Consider the following 14,620-nt stretch of genomic DNA (forward strand, 5'->3'; position numbering starts at 1 on the left):
AAAGGATTCAAGAGACTTCATGACTGCAGAATTTCCATCTCATCAGGCCAAAATTAAAAATCAACTAAATGAGATGCAATCCAAACTGGAGGTCCTAATGACAAGGGTTAATGAGGTAGAAGAATGAGTGAGTGACATAGAAGACAAGTTGATGCCAAGGAAGGAAACTAAGGAAAAAAGAAAAACAATTAAAAGATCATGAGCATAGGTTAAGGAAAATAAAGGACAGCCTCAGAAGGAAAAAATCTATGTTTAGTTGGGGTTCCAGACGGTGCCGAAAGGGACAGAGGTCCAGACACTGTATTTGAACAAAACATAGCTGAGAAGTTCCCTAACTTGGGGAGGGAAACAGGCATCCGGATCCAGGAGATAAGAGAGATCCCCACGTAAAATCAATAAAAACCGCTCAACACCTCGACATTTAATAGTGAAACTTGCATTCCAAAGATAAATAGAAGATCCTAAAAGCAGCAAGAGACAAGAGATCCCTAACTTTTATGGGGAGAAGTATTAGGATAACAGCGACCTCTCCACAGAGACCTAGCAGGCTAGAAAGGGCTGGCAGGATAGTCATGGTCCTAAATGAGAAGAACATGCAGCCAAGAATACTCTATCCATCAAGGCTCCCATTCACAATAGAAGGAGAGATAAAGAGCTTCCAAGATAGGCAGAAACTGAAAGAATATGTGACCACGAAAGCAGCTCTGCAAAAAATATGAAGGGGGACTCTGTAAAAGAAAGAGGAAGTCTAAAGAAACAATCCACAAAAGCAGAGACTGAACAGGTGTCATGATGACACTAAACTCCTATCTTTCAATAGTAACTCTGAACGTGAATGGGCTTAATGACCCCATCAAAAGGCGCAGGGTTTCAGACTGGATAAAAGAGCAAGACCCATCTGTTTGCTGTCTACAAGAGACTAATTTTAGACCTAAGGACAGCTACAGACTGAAAATAAAAGGTTGAAGAACCAGTTACCATTCAAATGGTCCTCAAAAGAAAGCAGGGGTAGCTATCCTTATATAAGCTAAATTAAAGTTTATCCCAAAGACTGTAGTAAGAGATGAAGAGGGACACTATATCACACTAAAAGGATCTCTCCAACAAGAGGACCTAACAATCATGAATATTTATGCCCCGAATGCGGGAGCTGCCAAGTATATCACTCAATTAATAACCAAAGTTCAGACATACTTAGATAATAATACACTTATATGTGGAGACTTGACTATAGCGCTTTCTGCAATCGACAGATCTTCTCAGCACAGCATCTCCAAAGAAACAAGCGCTTTAAATGATACACTGGACCAAATGGATTTCACAGATATTTACAGAACTTTACATCCAGACGCAACTGAATACACGTTCTTCTCAAGTGCACATGGAACTTTCTCCAGAATAGGTCACATACTGGGTCACAAATCAGGTCTTAATCGATACCAAAAGATTGGGATCCTCCCCTGCATATTCTCAGATCGTAATGCCTTGAAATTAGAGCTAAATCACAAGAAGAAGTTTGGAAGGATTTCAAATGACCATCCTGCTAAACGATGAAAGGGTCAACCAGGAAATTAGAGAAGAATTAAAAAGATTCAAGGAAACTAATAAGAATGAAGATACAACCGTTCAAAATCTTTGGGATACAGCAAAAGCAGTCCTGAGGGGGAAATACATCGTAATACAAGCATCCGTCCCAAAACTGGAAAGAACTCAAGTACAAAAGCTAACCTTGCACCTAAAGGAGCTGGAGAAGGAACAGCAAACGAAACCTTCGCCCAGCAGAAGAAGACAACTAATAAAGATTCGAGCGGAACTCAATGAGATAGAAACCAAAGAACTGTGGAGCAGATCAACAAAACCAGGAGTTGGTTCTTTGAAAGAATTAATAAGATAGATAAAACCATTAACCAGCCTTATTAAAAGAAGAGAGAAAAGACTCAAATTAATAAAATCATAAACGAGAGAGGAGAGATCACCACCAATACCAAGGAAATACAAACGATTTTAAAAACCTAGTATGAGCAGCTTTACGCCAATAAATTAGGCAATCGAGAAGAAATGGGTGCATGTCTGGAAAACCACAAACTACCAAAACTGGAACTGGAAGAAACAGAAAATCTGGACAGGCCAATAACCAGGGAGGAAATTGAAGCAGTCATCAAAAACCTCTCAAGACACAAAAGTCCAGGGCCAGATAGCTTCCCAGGGGAATTCTATCAAACCTTTAAAGAAATCATACCTATTCTACTAAAGCTGTTCTGAAAGATAGAAAGGGATGGAGTACTTCCAAACTCGTTATATGGGGCCAGCATCACCTTAATTGCAAAACCAGACAAAGACCCCATCAAAAAGGAGAACTATAGACCAATATCCCCGATGAACACGGACGCAAAAATTCTCAACAAGATACTAGCCAATAGGATCCAACAATACATTAAGATGATTGACCATGACCCAGTGGGATTTATCCCCGGAATGCAAGACTGGTTCAACACTCGTAAAGCAATCAATGTGATTGATCATATCAGCAAGAGAAAAAAACAAGAGTCACATGATCCTGTCAATAGATGCAGAGAAAGCATTTGACAAACTACAGCATCCATTCCTGATCAAAACTCTTCAGAGTGTAGGGATAGAGAGAACATGCCTCAGCATTTTAAGAGCCACCTACAAAAGCCCACAGCAAATATGACTCTCAATGGGGAAACACTGGGAGCCTTTCCCCTAAGATCAGGAACAAGACAGGGATGTCCACTCTCACCACCGCTATTCACCACAGTACTAGAAATCCAAGCCTCGGCAATCAGGCAACAAAAAGAAATAAAAGGCATTCAAACAGGCAAAGAAGAAGAGTCAAACTCTCCCTCTTTGCAGCTGACATGATACTGTACCTAGAAAACCCAAAAGACTCCACCCCAAGATTGCTAAAACTCATACAGCAATTCAGCAGTGTGGCAGGATACAAAATCAATGCCCAGAAATCAGTGGCATTTCTATACATTAACAATGAGACTGAAGAAAGAGAAATTAAGGAGTCAATCCCACTGACAATTGCACCCAAAAGCATGAGATACCTGGGAATACACCTAACCTAGGAGGTAAAGGGTTTCTACCCTCAAAACTACAGAACACTTCTGAAGGAAATTGAGGAGGACACAAAGAGATAGAAAAATATTCTATGCTCATGGATTGGAAGAATGAATATTGGGAAAATGTCAATGCTACCCAGGGCAATTTACACATTTAATCCAATCCCTATCAACATACTATGGACTTTCTTCAGAGAGTAGGAACAAATCATCTTAAGACTTGTGTGGATTCAGAAAAGACCCCAAATAGCCAGGGGAATATTAAAAAAGAAAACCAGAGCTGGGGGCATCACAATGCCAGATTTCAGGTTGTACTACAAAGCTGTGGTCATCAGGACAGTGTGGTACTGGCACAAAAACAGACACATAGATCAATGGAACAGAATGGTGAATCAAGAAGTGGACCTTCAACTCTATGGTCAACTAATATTCGACAAAGCAGGAAAGACTATCCACTGGAAGAAAGACAGTCTCTTCAATAAATGGTGCTGGGAAAATTGGACAGCCACATGCAGAGGAATGAAACTGGACCACTTTTTAACACCATACACAAAGAAAAACTCAAAATGGATGAAAGATCTAAATGTGAGACAGGAATCCATGAGCATCCTAGCGGAGAACACAGGCAATACTCTTTTTGAACTTGGCCACAGCAACTTCTTGCAACATACATCCATAAGGCAAGAGAAACCAAAGCAAAAATGAATTATTGGGACTTCATCAAGATAAGAAGCTTCTGCACAGCAAAAGAAACAGTCAACAAAACTAAAAGGCAACCTACACAATGGGAGAAGATATTTGCAAAAGACCTATCAGATTAAGGGCTAGTATCCAAGATCTATAAAGAACTTAGTAAACTCAACAGCAAAGAAACAATCCAATCATGAATTGGGCAAAAGAGAGGAACAGAAATTTCACAGAGGAAGACATAGACATGGCCAACAAGCACATGAGAAAATGCTCCGCATCACTGGCCATCAGGGAAATACAAATCAAAACCACAATGAGATACCACCTCACACCAGTGAGAATGGGGAAAATTAACAAGACAGGAAACAACAAATGTTGGAGAGGATGTGGAGAAAGGGGAACCCTCTTGCACTGTTGCTGGGAATGTGAACTGGTACAGCCGCTCTGGAGAACTGTGTGGAGGTTCCTCAAAGAGTTAACAATAGATCTGCCCTACCACCCAGCAATTGCACTGCTGGGGATTTACCCCAAAGATACAGATCCAGCGAAACGCCGGGACACCTGCCCCCCAATGTTTATTGCAGCAATGTCCACAATAGCCAAACTGGAAGGAGCCTTGGTGTCCATCGATAGATGAATGGATAAAGAAGATGTGGTCCCCGTATACAATGGAATATTACTCAGCCATTAGAAACGACAAGTACCCACCATTTGCTTCGACGTGGAGGGACCTGGAGGGTATTATGCTGAGTGAAACGTGTCTATCGGAGAAGGACAAACATTATATGGTCTCATTCATTTGGGGAATATAAAAATTAGTGAAAGGGAATAAAGGGAAAGGAGAGAAAATGAGTGAAAATATCAGTGAGGGTGACAAAACATGACACTTAACCCTGAGAAATGACCAAGGGGTAGTGGAAGGGGAAGTGGGCAGGGGGTTGGGGTGACTGGATGATGGGCACTGAGGGGGGCACTTGGCGGGATGAGCACTGGGTGTTATGCTAATGTTGGCAAATCGAACTCCAATAAAAAAAATTACAAATAAAATAAAATAAATACGAAATAAAAAAATACAAAATACAAAATATAACAACTATGAACACTAAAGTTTCCTGAGATAACATAAAATGTATCCACTGTTGGAAGTATTTGAAAAAGTAAAGATCATCCTTCTGGAAATAACTTTGTATACTCTACGGGCAACTTTTCCTTCCTTATGATTCTCTAATGACAAATCATCTTACAAAAAAAATGACAAATTATGAGTTTATTCATTTGGCATGTGTCTCTAGTCTATGCTTATACTTTTTTTAAAAAATGCATCAGAATCCAGAAAAAAGTTTTTATATTTTTTAAGAGTCCTGTAGCTTAAAAAAAATTTTTTTTCATTTAATGGATAGAGATTGAGAACCTCACTTACCTAAGAAAAAATTTCAAGTTTAATTAATGAAAAGACTAACTAAAATGTTTATTTATGTCCTCTCTTTATTCTCAAAAGATCTAAAATCAACCAAGATTATACCACACAGTAAGTTTAATTAGAAACCACAAGAAAGACAACGGCCAAAATTCAAAATTCATAATAAATCTGATCACGGCTTAAAACAGACTTTACTTTGTACTATGTATAAACACAATTTTTGCTAAATTCAATATAGGCTATCATACTTTATTAAACTTAAAAGGATAAAATTTCCTTCCAGTTCTTCATAAAAACCAGCTGTTATTCAGAAGAATCTGAGCATTTTTTGTATTGCCAGACTTTATTAATTTGCATTTAAAATAATTTCTACCATATTTTATAATATACAGCATCTGTTTTCCCTTAGCCTCACTACCGCTGTCTTTTTAATAATAATCTCTCTAAACTCTACCTTTACATTCATCTCATCCTTCTTAAATGAATTCTTACCCCACAACCCCTCCCTCATCTTCACATCCATCTAGCTATTCTTTCCAGTTGCTTTCTAATTCTTTCTTTCCATGATGGCATACCTAAGGTTTGTTTATTCCCACCAACAGTTATAAATCTCAACCCAGTACTTCTCTGTTGTTATTACACTGTTTTCTCTTATATTCTTGAGGGCTTCCATTTCTCCCTAAGATTCTTTTCATTATAAGGATATCAAGAGGATGGTAGGTGAAAAAACATGGGGGGAAAAGTTCAAAACAACTTACCTTTGTAACATCACGCATTGCTAAAGATGTTTGAGGAGTTTCAGGTGATACAAAAGCAAGAGGAGAATAGTCAGAGACATTGACTGATGGTTTCAAAAGAGTTTCAGTCTTATCTTCACTTGCAAAATTGTCAGCAAATATAAGTCTACATTCTTTGCTCAAAATGCCATAGTCTGCTCCTATTTAGTGAAAAAGTAAAGAGTACATGAAGATATCTGTAACTTCAAATTACTAAATAACACAAAAATGGACAAAACTCAGTGAATAACACAAATCTTCAAATAGCTTACCCCTGGCTTGCAGAAAAGCAGCCATTAGCTCTCTTAAGTTTAGCTCCGGGACAGTCTAGAAAAAAATTGGTAGTTTTCAGGATTACAAGCATCACATTTCGTAAAAATAATTGTAATATTCACCATTACCAGATGAACACCATTACAAAAAGAACACAGGTTTTGGAGGTCATTCAAATAGAGATTGAAAACTCAGTTCTGCCATTTACTAACCTACATTTTCTCATGGAGTGAAGATTATAAGAGATTTAATAGTCCCAAAATGTTACTTTTCCTACCCCTAACTGATTATTATACAAAGTCTTCCTCAAAAAGTTAAAAATAGAGCTATCCTATCACCCAGCAATTGCAGTACTCAGTATTTATCCAAAGGATACAAACATAGTGATCTGAAAGCCCACCAGCACCCCAATGTTTAAAGCAGCAATGACCACAATAGCCAAACTACGGAAAAAGCCCAGGTGCCCATTGACAGATGAATGGATAAAGAAGATACGGTGTGTATAAATACAATGGAATCAAAAAGAACGAAATCTTGCCATTTGCAACAACATGGATGGGACTAAAGAGTATTATACTAAGTGAAATAAGTTAGTTAGAGAAAGACAAATAGCATATGATTTCAATCCTATGTGGAATTTAAGAAACAAAACAGAGGTGCATAGGGGAGGGAGGGAAAAATACGATAAAAATCAGAGAGAGAGAGACAAACCATAAGCGATTCTTAATCATAGGAAATAAACTGAGGGTTGTTGGAGGGGAGAGGGTTGGGGCAATGGGGTAATTGGGTGATTGGCATTAAGGACGGCCCTTGAAGTAATAAGCACTGGGTATTGTAGGCAACTGATGGATCACTAAATTCTACCTCTGAAACTAATAATACACTATATGTTAATTAATTTGAATTAAAAAAAAATTTAAATACTTTATTTACCAAAATAACTTAAAATAAAAATTTATCCCTAAGTAATTTAAATTCAAAAAACTAACAATAAGAAATATCATTATTGGGATGCCTGTGTGGCTCAGTGGTTGAGCATCTGCCTTCGGCTCAGGGTGTGATCCCGGAGTCCCACATCAGGCTCCCTGCACGGAGCCTGCTTCTCCTCCCTCTGCCTCTGTCTCTGCCTCTCTCATGAATAAATGAATACAATATTTTAAAAAATTAATTATTTTATTAGCTTTAAAAATTTTTAAATGTTTGCATGATTTATAATTGCATGACTATCTAAGAGAAAATATTAAAATTAGTTTATAGTAGTATTTATTTAGGCAAGTTGGCATTACAAACAGTTTTTAAGTTGCTTTTGTTTGTCAAAATGCTAAGGACAAATGATTGTTTAACATCAGCTCCTTCCAGGAAAGTGAGAGAAATAACAAGCCTTGTGGGGTAATGATTCAGGAATGAAAACCACAGACACAGACAACAAAAAGCCATAACCAAAAATATTGACAATGAACATAGAGATGGACTGAAAGAACAGACACTAACACAGAAGCATGAGAGACATCTAACTCTGGGAAACGAACAAGGGGTAGTGGAAAGGGAGGTGGGCGGGGGGTTGAGGTGACTGGGTGATGGGCACTGAGGGGGGCATTTGGGGGAGTGAGCACTGGGTGTTATGCTGAATGTTGGCAAATTGAACTCCAATAAAGAAAATTAAAAAAAAAAACATAAAATGACAAGAAGCAAGCCATAATACGTAACACTAAATTCAGAGCAGGAAAATTAATTTTACAAGAGAGTACTTTACCTTGGTAGGAGGACCTAAGTCTTCAATTGATGAAGGCCATGAATTATCAATATCAGCTTTATCAGAAAGACTTTAGAGCAAAAATATAAAACAAAGACAAGTTCATTTCTTTTAAAAGAAAAATCGAGTAAAAGGTCAGCTGTTTATTAAATGAAGTTTCTTGAAATACGAAAATTTAGCCTCATTCTTGTTAAGCTTTTTTTTTTTTTTTAAATTCCAGTACCCTTAACACACAGTGTTACATTAGTTTCATACATACAATATAATGATTTGGTAATTCCATACATCACCCAGTGCTCATGGTGACAAGTGCATTCCTTAATTCCCATCTCCTATTTCACCCACTCCCCTACCAACCTCCCCCCTGGTAACCATCAGTTTGTTCTCTATAGTAGTCTTCTTCTTGGTTAATCTCTTTTCTGTCTCCTTCACTTATTTTTATTTTGTTTCTTACATTTTACTTAGGCGTGAAATCATATGATATTTGTCTTTCTCTGACTTACATTGCTTAGCATAATATGCTCTAGCTTCACCATGTCATTGCAAATGACAAGATGTCATTCTTTTCGATGGCTGAACAATATTCCATATTCCATGTATATATATACATATATGTATATATATATACACACACACACTTCTTTATTCACTAATCCATCAGCATGCACACTTAGGCTGATGATTGCAAATAATGCTGTAGTAAAAACATGAGGTGCATGTATCCCTTTGAATTGGTGTGTTTGTCGTTTCTGGGTAAATACACAGGAGTGCAATTACTGGATTGTCAGTAGTTCTGTTTTTAACTTTTTGAGGAACCTCCATACGGTTTCCCACAGTGGCTGTCCCAGTTTGCACTTCCACCAAAAGTGCAACAGGGTTCCTTTTTCTCCACATCCTCACCTACACTTGTTTCTTGTGGTTTTGATTTTAGCCATTCTGACAGGCGTGCAGTGCTATCTCATTGTAGCTTTGATTTGCATTTCCCTGATGACGTGTGATGCTGATCATCTTTTTATATGTCTGTTGGCCATCTGGACATCTTCTTTGGGAAAATGTCTGATGTCTTCTGGTCATTCTTGACCGGGGTTGTGTTTCGGGTGTTGAGATGTATCAGTTCTTTATATTCTTATACTAACCCTTTATCAGATATGTCATATGCAAATGTCTTCTCCCATTCCGTAGGTTGCCTTTTAGTTTTGTGGATTGATTCCTTCACTGCAAAAGCTTTTGATTTTGATGTAGCCCCAACAGTTTATTTTGCTTTTATTGCTCTTGCCTCAGGAGACATAACCAAAAAAATGTGGCTACAGCTAATACCAGAGAGATCATTGTCTGTGCTCTCTTCAAGGATAAAATGGTTTCATGTGATATATTTATATCTTTAAACCATTTTGAATTTATTTTTGTAAATGGCGAAAGAAAGTGGTCCTGTTTCAATCTTTTATATACCCATTCAGTTTTCCCAGCATCATTTATTGAAGAGACTGCCTTTTCAAACCACTGGATATTCTTTCTTGCTTTGTCAAAGATTAATTAACCATATCACTATAGGTTTATTTCTGGATTTTCTATACTATTCTACTGATTTTTTGTATCTATTTAATGCCAATACTATGCCGTTTTGATTACTACAGCTTTGTAATATAACTTGAAATCTAGCATAGAGATATCTCCAGTTATGTTTTTCTTTTTCCAATATTGCTTTGGCTATTTGAGGTCTTCAGTGGTTCCATATAAATTTAGGGTTGTTTGCTCTAGTTCTGTGAAACATGTCAATGGATTTTAATAGGCTTTGCACTAAATTTGTAGATTGCTTTGGGTCCTATACACATTTTAACAATAGGTGTTCTTCCAATCTATGCGATGGAATTCTTTCCATGTCTTTGTGTCATCCTCAATTGCTTTCACCAATGTTTTCAGAGTACAGGTCTTTCAAAATTTGGGCTCTGTGTTATTTTTTTAAGATGTTGTTTATTTATTTATTTGAGAGAGAGAGAAAGAGAAAGAGTGCACAAGTAGGCAGAGAGGCAGGCAGAGGGAGGGAAAGAAGCAGGCCCCCCGCTGAGCAGAGAGCCCCATACTTGCCTCTATCCCAGAACCCTGAGATCATGACCCAAGCCAAAGGCAGACGCTTAACCGACTGAGCCAGCCAGGTGCCTCTTGGCCTCTGTTTTTAAAAAGGGTTTAGTTATCTATTTTGCTTTCACCTCTCCTAACCTGTGAAATACCCAGTAAAGCCCCAGTTTTAGTTCCCATAACTAAGTGTGACAGGTAAGGAATTCTCTGAAATGTTTGACAGCTAACTGGACAAAAGTTAACCACAATTATCACCTTCCACCTGTCAGAATGGCTAGAATCAAAACCACACCCAAAAAAATAAATATTGGTGAGGATGCAGAGGAAAAGGAACACCCGTGCGCTGGTGATGGGGACAGAAATTGGTGCAGCCACTGTAAAAAAACAAAATGGAGTTTCCTTGAAGAAGTACAAAGAGAAATACCACATGATCCAGTAATCCACTACTGGGTACTTACTTACCCAAGGAAAAAGAAAACACTAATTTGAAAAGACATATGTACCCCAATGTTTATTGCAGCATTATTTACAACAGCCAAGATACGAAAGCAACCCGTGTCCATCAACAGATGCATAACACACACACACACACACACACACACACACACACACACAGAGCAATATTACTCAGCCACAAAAAAGAATGAAACCTTACCATTTGCAACAATGTGGATTACCTGGAGGGTATTAAGCTAAGTGAAATAAGTCAGAGCTAAATAGACAAATACTGTACGATTTCAATTATATGTAGAATCGAAAAAGCAGAACAGGGATCCCTGGGTGGCGCAGCGGTTAGGCGCCTGCCTATGGCCCAGGGCGCGATCCTGGAGACCCGGGACCGAATCCCACATTGGGCTCCCGGTGCATGGAGCCTGCTTCTCTCCCTCTGCCTGTGTCTCTGCCTCTCTCTCTCTCTCTCTCTCTCTCTCTCTGTGTGTGACTATCATAAATAAATAAAAATTAAAAAAAAAAAGAAAGAAAAAGCAGAACAAATGAACAAACAACCAAAAAGCAGAACCAGACTCATAAGTACAGAGAATTCTGTACTGCCAGAAGGGAAGTGGGTGGGGGGCAGACAAAATGGGTGAAGGGAAGTGGGAGGTTCAGCATTCCAGTTATAGTAAGTCACAGGGATAAAAGTACAGTATAGGGAATATAGTCAATAGTATTATAATAGCATTATGCAGTAAAACATGGTAGCTACACTTGTGGTAAGCATGGGGTAACAATATAGACCTGCTGAATCACTATGTTGTACACATGAAACCAACATAACATTGTGTCAACTACACTTAAATTTTTAAAAAGATCTACAAATGTTAAAGAACAAATTTATATGTTATTAGTGGGAATATTATTCCCGAAGAGATTAAAAGATTAAAAATTATAAAATACAAGTTTCACAAGTCCTGCCTTATTTACATCCACATAAACTAGCAAGACCTTAAAAATCATCAAGTGCACTCAGATACCCAAGAAGAGGGACTGCTATAAAAATAGTCCCGATATCTGTACCTCTATTTCCCCACACACTGCCTAATATTTTCTTTTTGTGAGCTCCCACTCCTGGATTACTCCTCTGCAGGGCTCAGTGGCACTCTCCAACGTTTAAGTCTTTAGGCTGCCAAGGCACAGATTCCCAAAACAAGGAAAGGCTCAAATGACCAAGAATAGGAGCCATTTCCTGCTCCTGGAGAACCAGCTAAATGGAGTCTGAGTCATCCACGCAGTCATCTCAATGTAGGCATGTTACCAACTACCCAGATGAAGCTTCGTTATTGATCTGACAGCTAGTCCTACCCCACCAAACCCTACGCATACACGGGAAGGGCATCAGAGAATTACGAAAGGAGGTGGAGAGATCACAAGACCACTACCTTGGGCCATACATCTATATAGTTCAGAATCTCCATTCCCCCCATTATTTGAGAGGATCTAAGCCACCTTCTGTAAGGTGGGGTAGAAGTCGATGATATCCCCATTCCTAATTTGCTGTAAACACTCTTGCCAGTGGCTCAACTGATTTTAGTGTTTCTAAACAGAAACCCTGAAGTAGGGCAGCCGGGTAGCCCGGCGGTTTAGTGCCACCTTCAGCCCAGGGCATGATCCTGGAGACCCAGGTTCGAGTCCCAAGTCAGGCTCCCTGCATGGAGCCTGCTTCTCCCTCTGCCTGTATCTCTGCCTCCCCCACCCCCGTCTCTCATGAATAAATAAATAAAATCTTTAAAAAGGAAAGAAACCCTGAAGTATGCTAGTTCCTTCAATTAAACCAACAAAAAGAAATGCTGCTCCGGACTCTCTTGAATGCTTTATTTTATTATTTTTTTTATTTTTTAAATAAATTTATTTTTTATTGGTGTTCAATTTACCAACATACAGAATAACACCCAGTGCTCATCCTGTCAAGTGCCCTCCCCAAGTGCCCTCCCCATTCACCCCCACCTCCTGCCCTCCTCCCCTTCCACCAACCCTAGTTCGTTTCCCAGAGTTAGGAGTCTTTATGTTCTGTCTCCCTTTCTGATATTTCCCACACATTTCTTCTCCCTTCCCTTATATTCCCTTTCACTATTATTTATATTCCCCAAATGAATGAGAACATATAATGTTTGTCCTTCTCCGATTGACTTACTTCACTCAGCATAATACCCTCCAGTTCCATCCACATTGAAGCAAATGGTGGGTATTTGTCGTTTCTAATGGCTGAGTAATATTCCATTGTATACATAAACCACATCTTCTTTATCCATTCATCTATCGATGGACACGAAGGCTCCTTCCACAGTTTGGCTATTGTGGCCATTGCTGCTATAAACATCGGGGTGCAGGTGTCCCGGCGTTTCAGCGCATCTGTATCTTTGGGGTAAATCCCCGACAGTGCAATTGCTGGGTCGTAGGGCAGGTCTATTTTTAACTCTTTGAGGAACCTCCACACAGTTCTCCAGAGTGGCTGCACCAGTTCACATTCCCACCAACAGTGTAAGAGGGTTCCCTTTTCTCCGCATTCTTTCCAACATTTGTGGTTTCCTGCCTTGTTAATTTTCCCCATTCTCACTGGTGGGAGGTGGTATCTCATTGTGGTTTTGATTTGTATTTTCCTGATGGCAAGTGACGCAGAGCATTTTCTCGTGTTCATGTTGGCCATGTCTATGTCTTCCTCTGTGAGATTTCTCTTCATGTCTTTTGCCCATTTCATGATTGGATTGTTTGTTTCTTTGGTGTTGAGTTTAATAAGTTCTTTATAGATCTTGGAAACTAGCCCTTTATCTGATATGTCATTTGTAAATATCTTCTCCCATTCTGTAGGTTGTCTTTGAGTTTTGTTGACTGTATCCTTTGCTGTGCAAAAGCTTCTTATCTTGATGAAGTCCCAATAGTTCATTTTTGCTTTTGTTTCTTTTGCCTTCGTGGATGTATCTTGCAAGAAGTTACTGTGGCCGAGTTCAAAAAGGGTGTTGCCTGTGTTCTCCGCTAGGATTTTGATGGAATCTTGTCTCACATTTAGATCTTTCATCCATTTTGAGTTTATCTTTGTGTATGGTGAAAGAGAGTGGTCTAGTTTCATTCTTCTGCATGTGGCTGTCCAATTTTCCCAGCACCATTTATTGAAGAGACTGTCTTTCTTCCAATGGGTAGTCTTTCCTCCTTTATCGAATATTAGTTGACCATAAAGTTGAGGGTCCACTTCTCGGTTCTCTATTCTGTTCCATTGATCTATGTGTCTGTTTTTGTGCCAGTACCACACTGTCTTGATGACCACAGAACACTCTATTTTAATATGCTTTTCTAAACAACACCCAATATCTTGTGTTCTTTCTTTTTGTAATTGATCTTTGTCTATCTTGTCATAAACCCAAATATTCTGACATCATTTCAAAAACTCTTTCCTATTCAACCCAGTGTGGTTCTTTAAGTCACTTTAATCCCTTTTGAGTTTCAGATTCTCCACTTCAACCACCACTTGGTAAGGATGTTAAACATGGGTTACAGCATCAGAGAGTATTTTGATTAACACATCTCTAAGATTCTTTAAAACCCTGAAATTCTATCTGCTTTTCATTTTGTCTGTAGAAAAATGGAGAATCCTTAGCTGGCAGAAATGATAAAAAAAGTAATGGAATAAAAGAAACAGCAAGAAAAATTGGAGAAGTTAAAAAAAAATCAAGAGAAGAGTATAGAAAGGACATGGAGAAAAGCAAAAAAGTCTACAAAAATAGAAAAAGCTTCACAGAACTTATCAAGGGTGCCAGCCTAAAGGGAAAATTAGACTGAGAAGTCAGTAAATAGACAATTGTTAGAAATATCCTCTAAATAGATGATAAATTTAATTAACGTAACATGGTCTATACCTAGATTACATATCCTTCACTTTCAGAAAAATCATTCATCTCAAGGAGAGCAGATGTCACTATATGTAAGAGCTTGCCAGATTAGGGCTTGCTTATGTAAAAAGCTATGGTACTGTGGCCATAGGTAACTGAGATCCACTTCAAAATCTTTGACAGTAAAAACCAGAAACTAGTTCCCACCGCAATAATTACCTCTA

General features: G+C 38.6%; 1 protein-coding gene across 1 annotated transcript in view; it reads right to left on the reverse strand.

The window, feature by feature from the left end:
• The window catches only part of LOC477353 (ankyrin repeat domain-containing protein 26-like), a 148,557-nt gene that overhangs the window by 92,452 nt on the left and 41,485 nt on the right, over positions 1–14,620 (reverse strand). Inside the window, exons 10-12 of the mRNA XM_038574499.1 lie at positions 8,002–8,071; positions 6,248–6,302; positions 5,958–6,136 (exon numbers count right to left, since the gene is read on the reverse strand). Coding sequence (XP_038430427.1) covers positions 5,958–6,136; positions 6,248–6,302; positions 8,002–8,071 — 304 coding nt within the window. The remainder of the gene's footprint in view (positions 1–5,957; positions 6,137–6,247; positions 6,303–8,001; positions 8,072–14,620) is intronic.

This window comes from Canis lupus, chromosome 25, assembly GCF_011100685.1.
Source record: "Canis lupus familiaris isolate Mischka breed German Shepherd chromosome 25, alternate assembly UU_Cfam_GSD_1.0, whole genome shotgun sequence".
Lineage (NCBI taxonomy): Eukaryota > Metazoa > Chordata > Mammalia > Carnivora > Canidae > Canis > Canis lupus.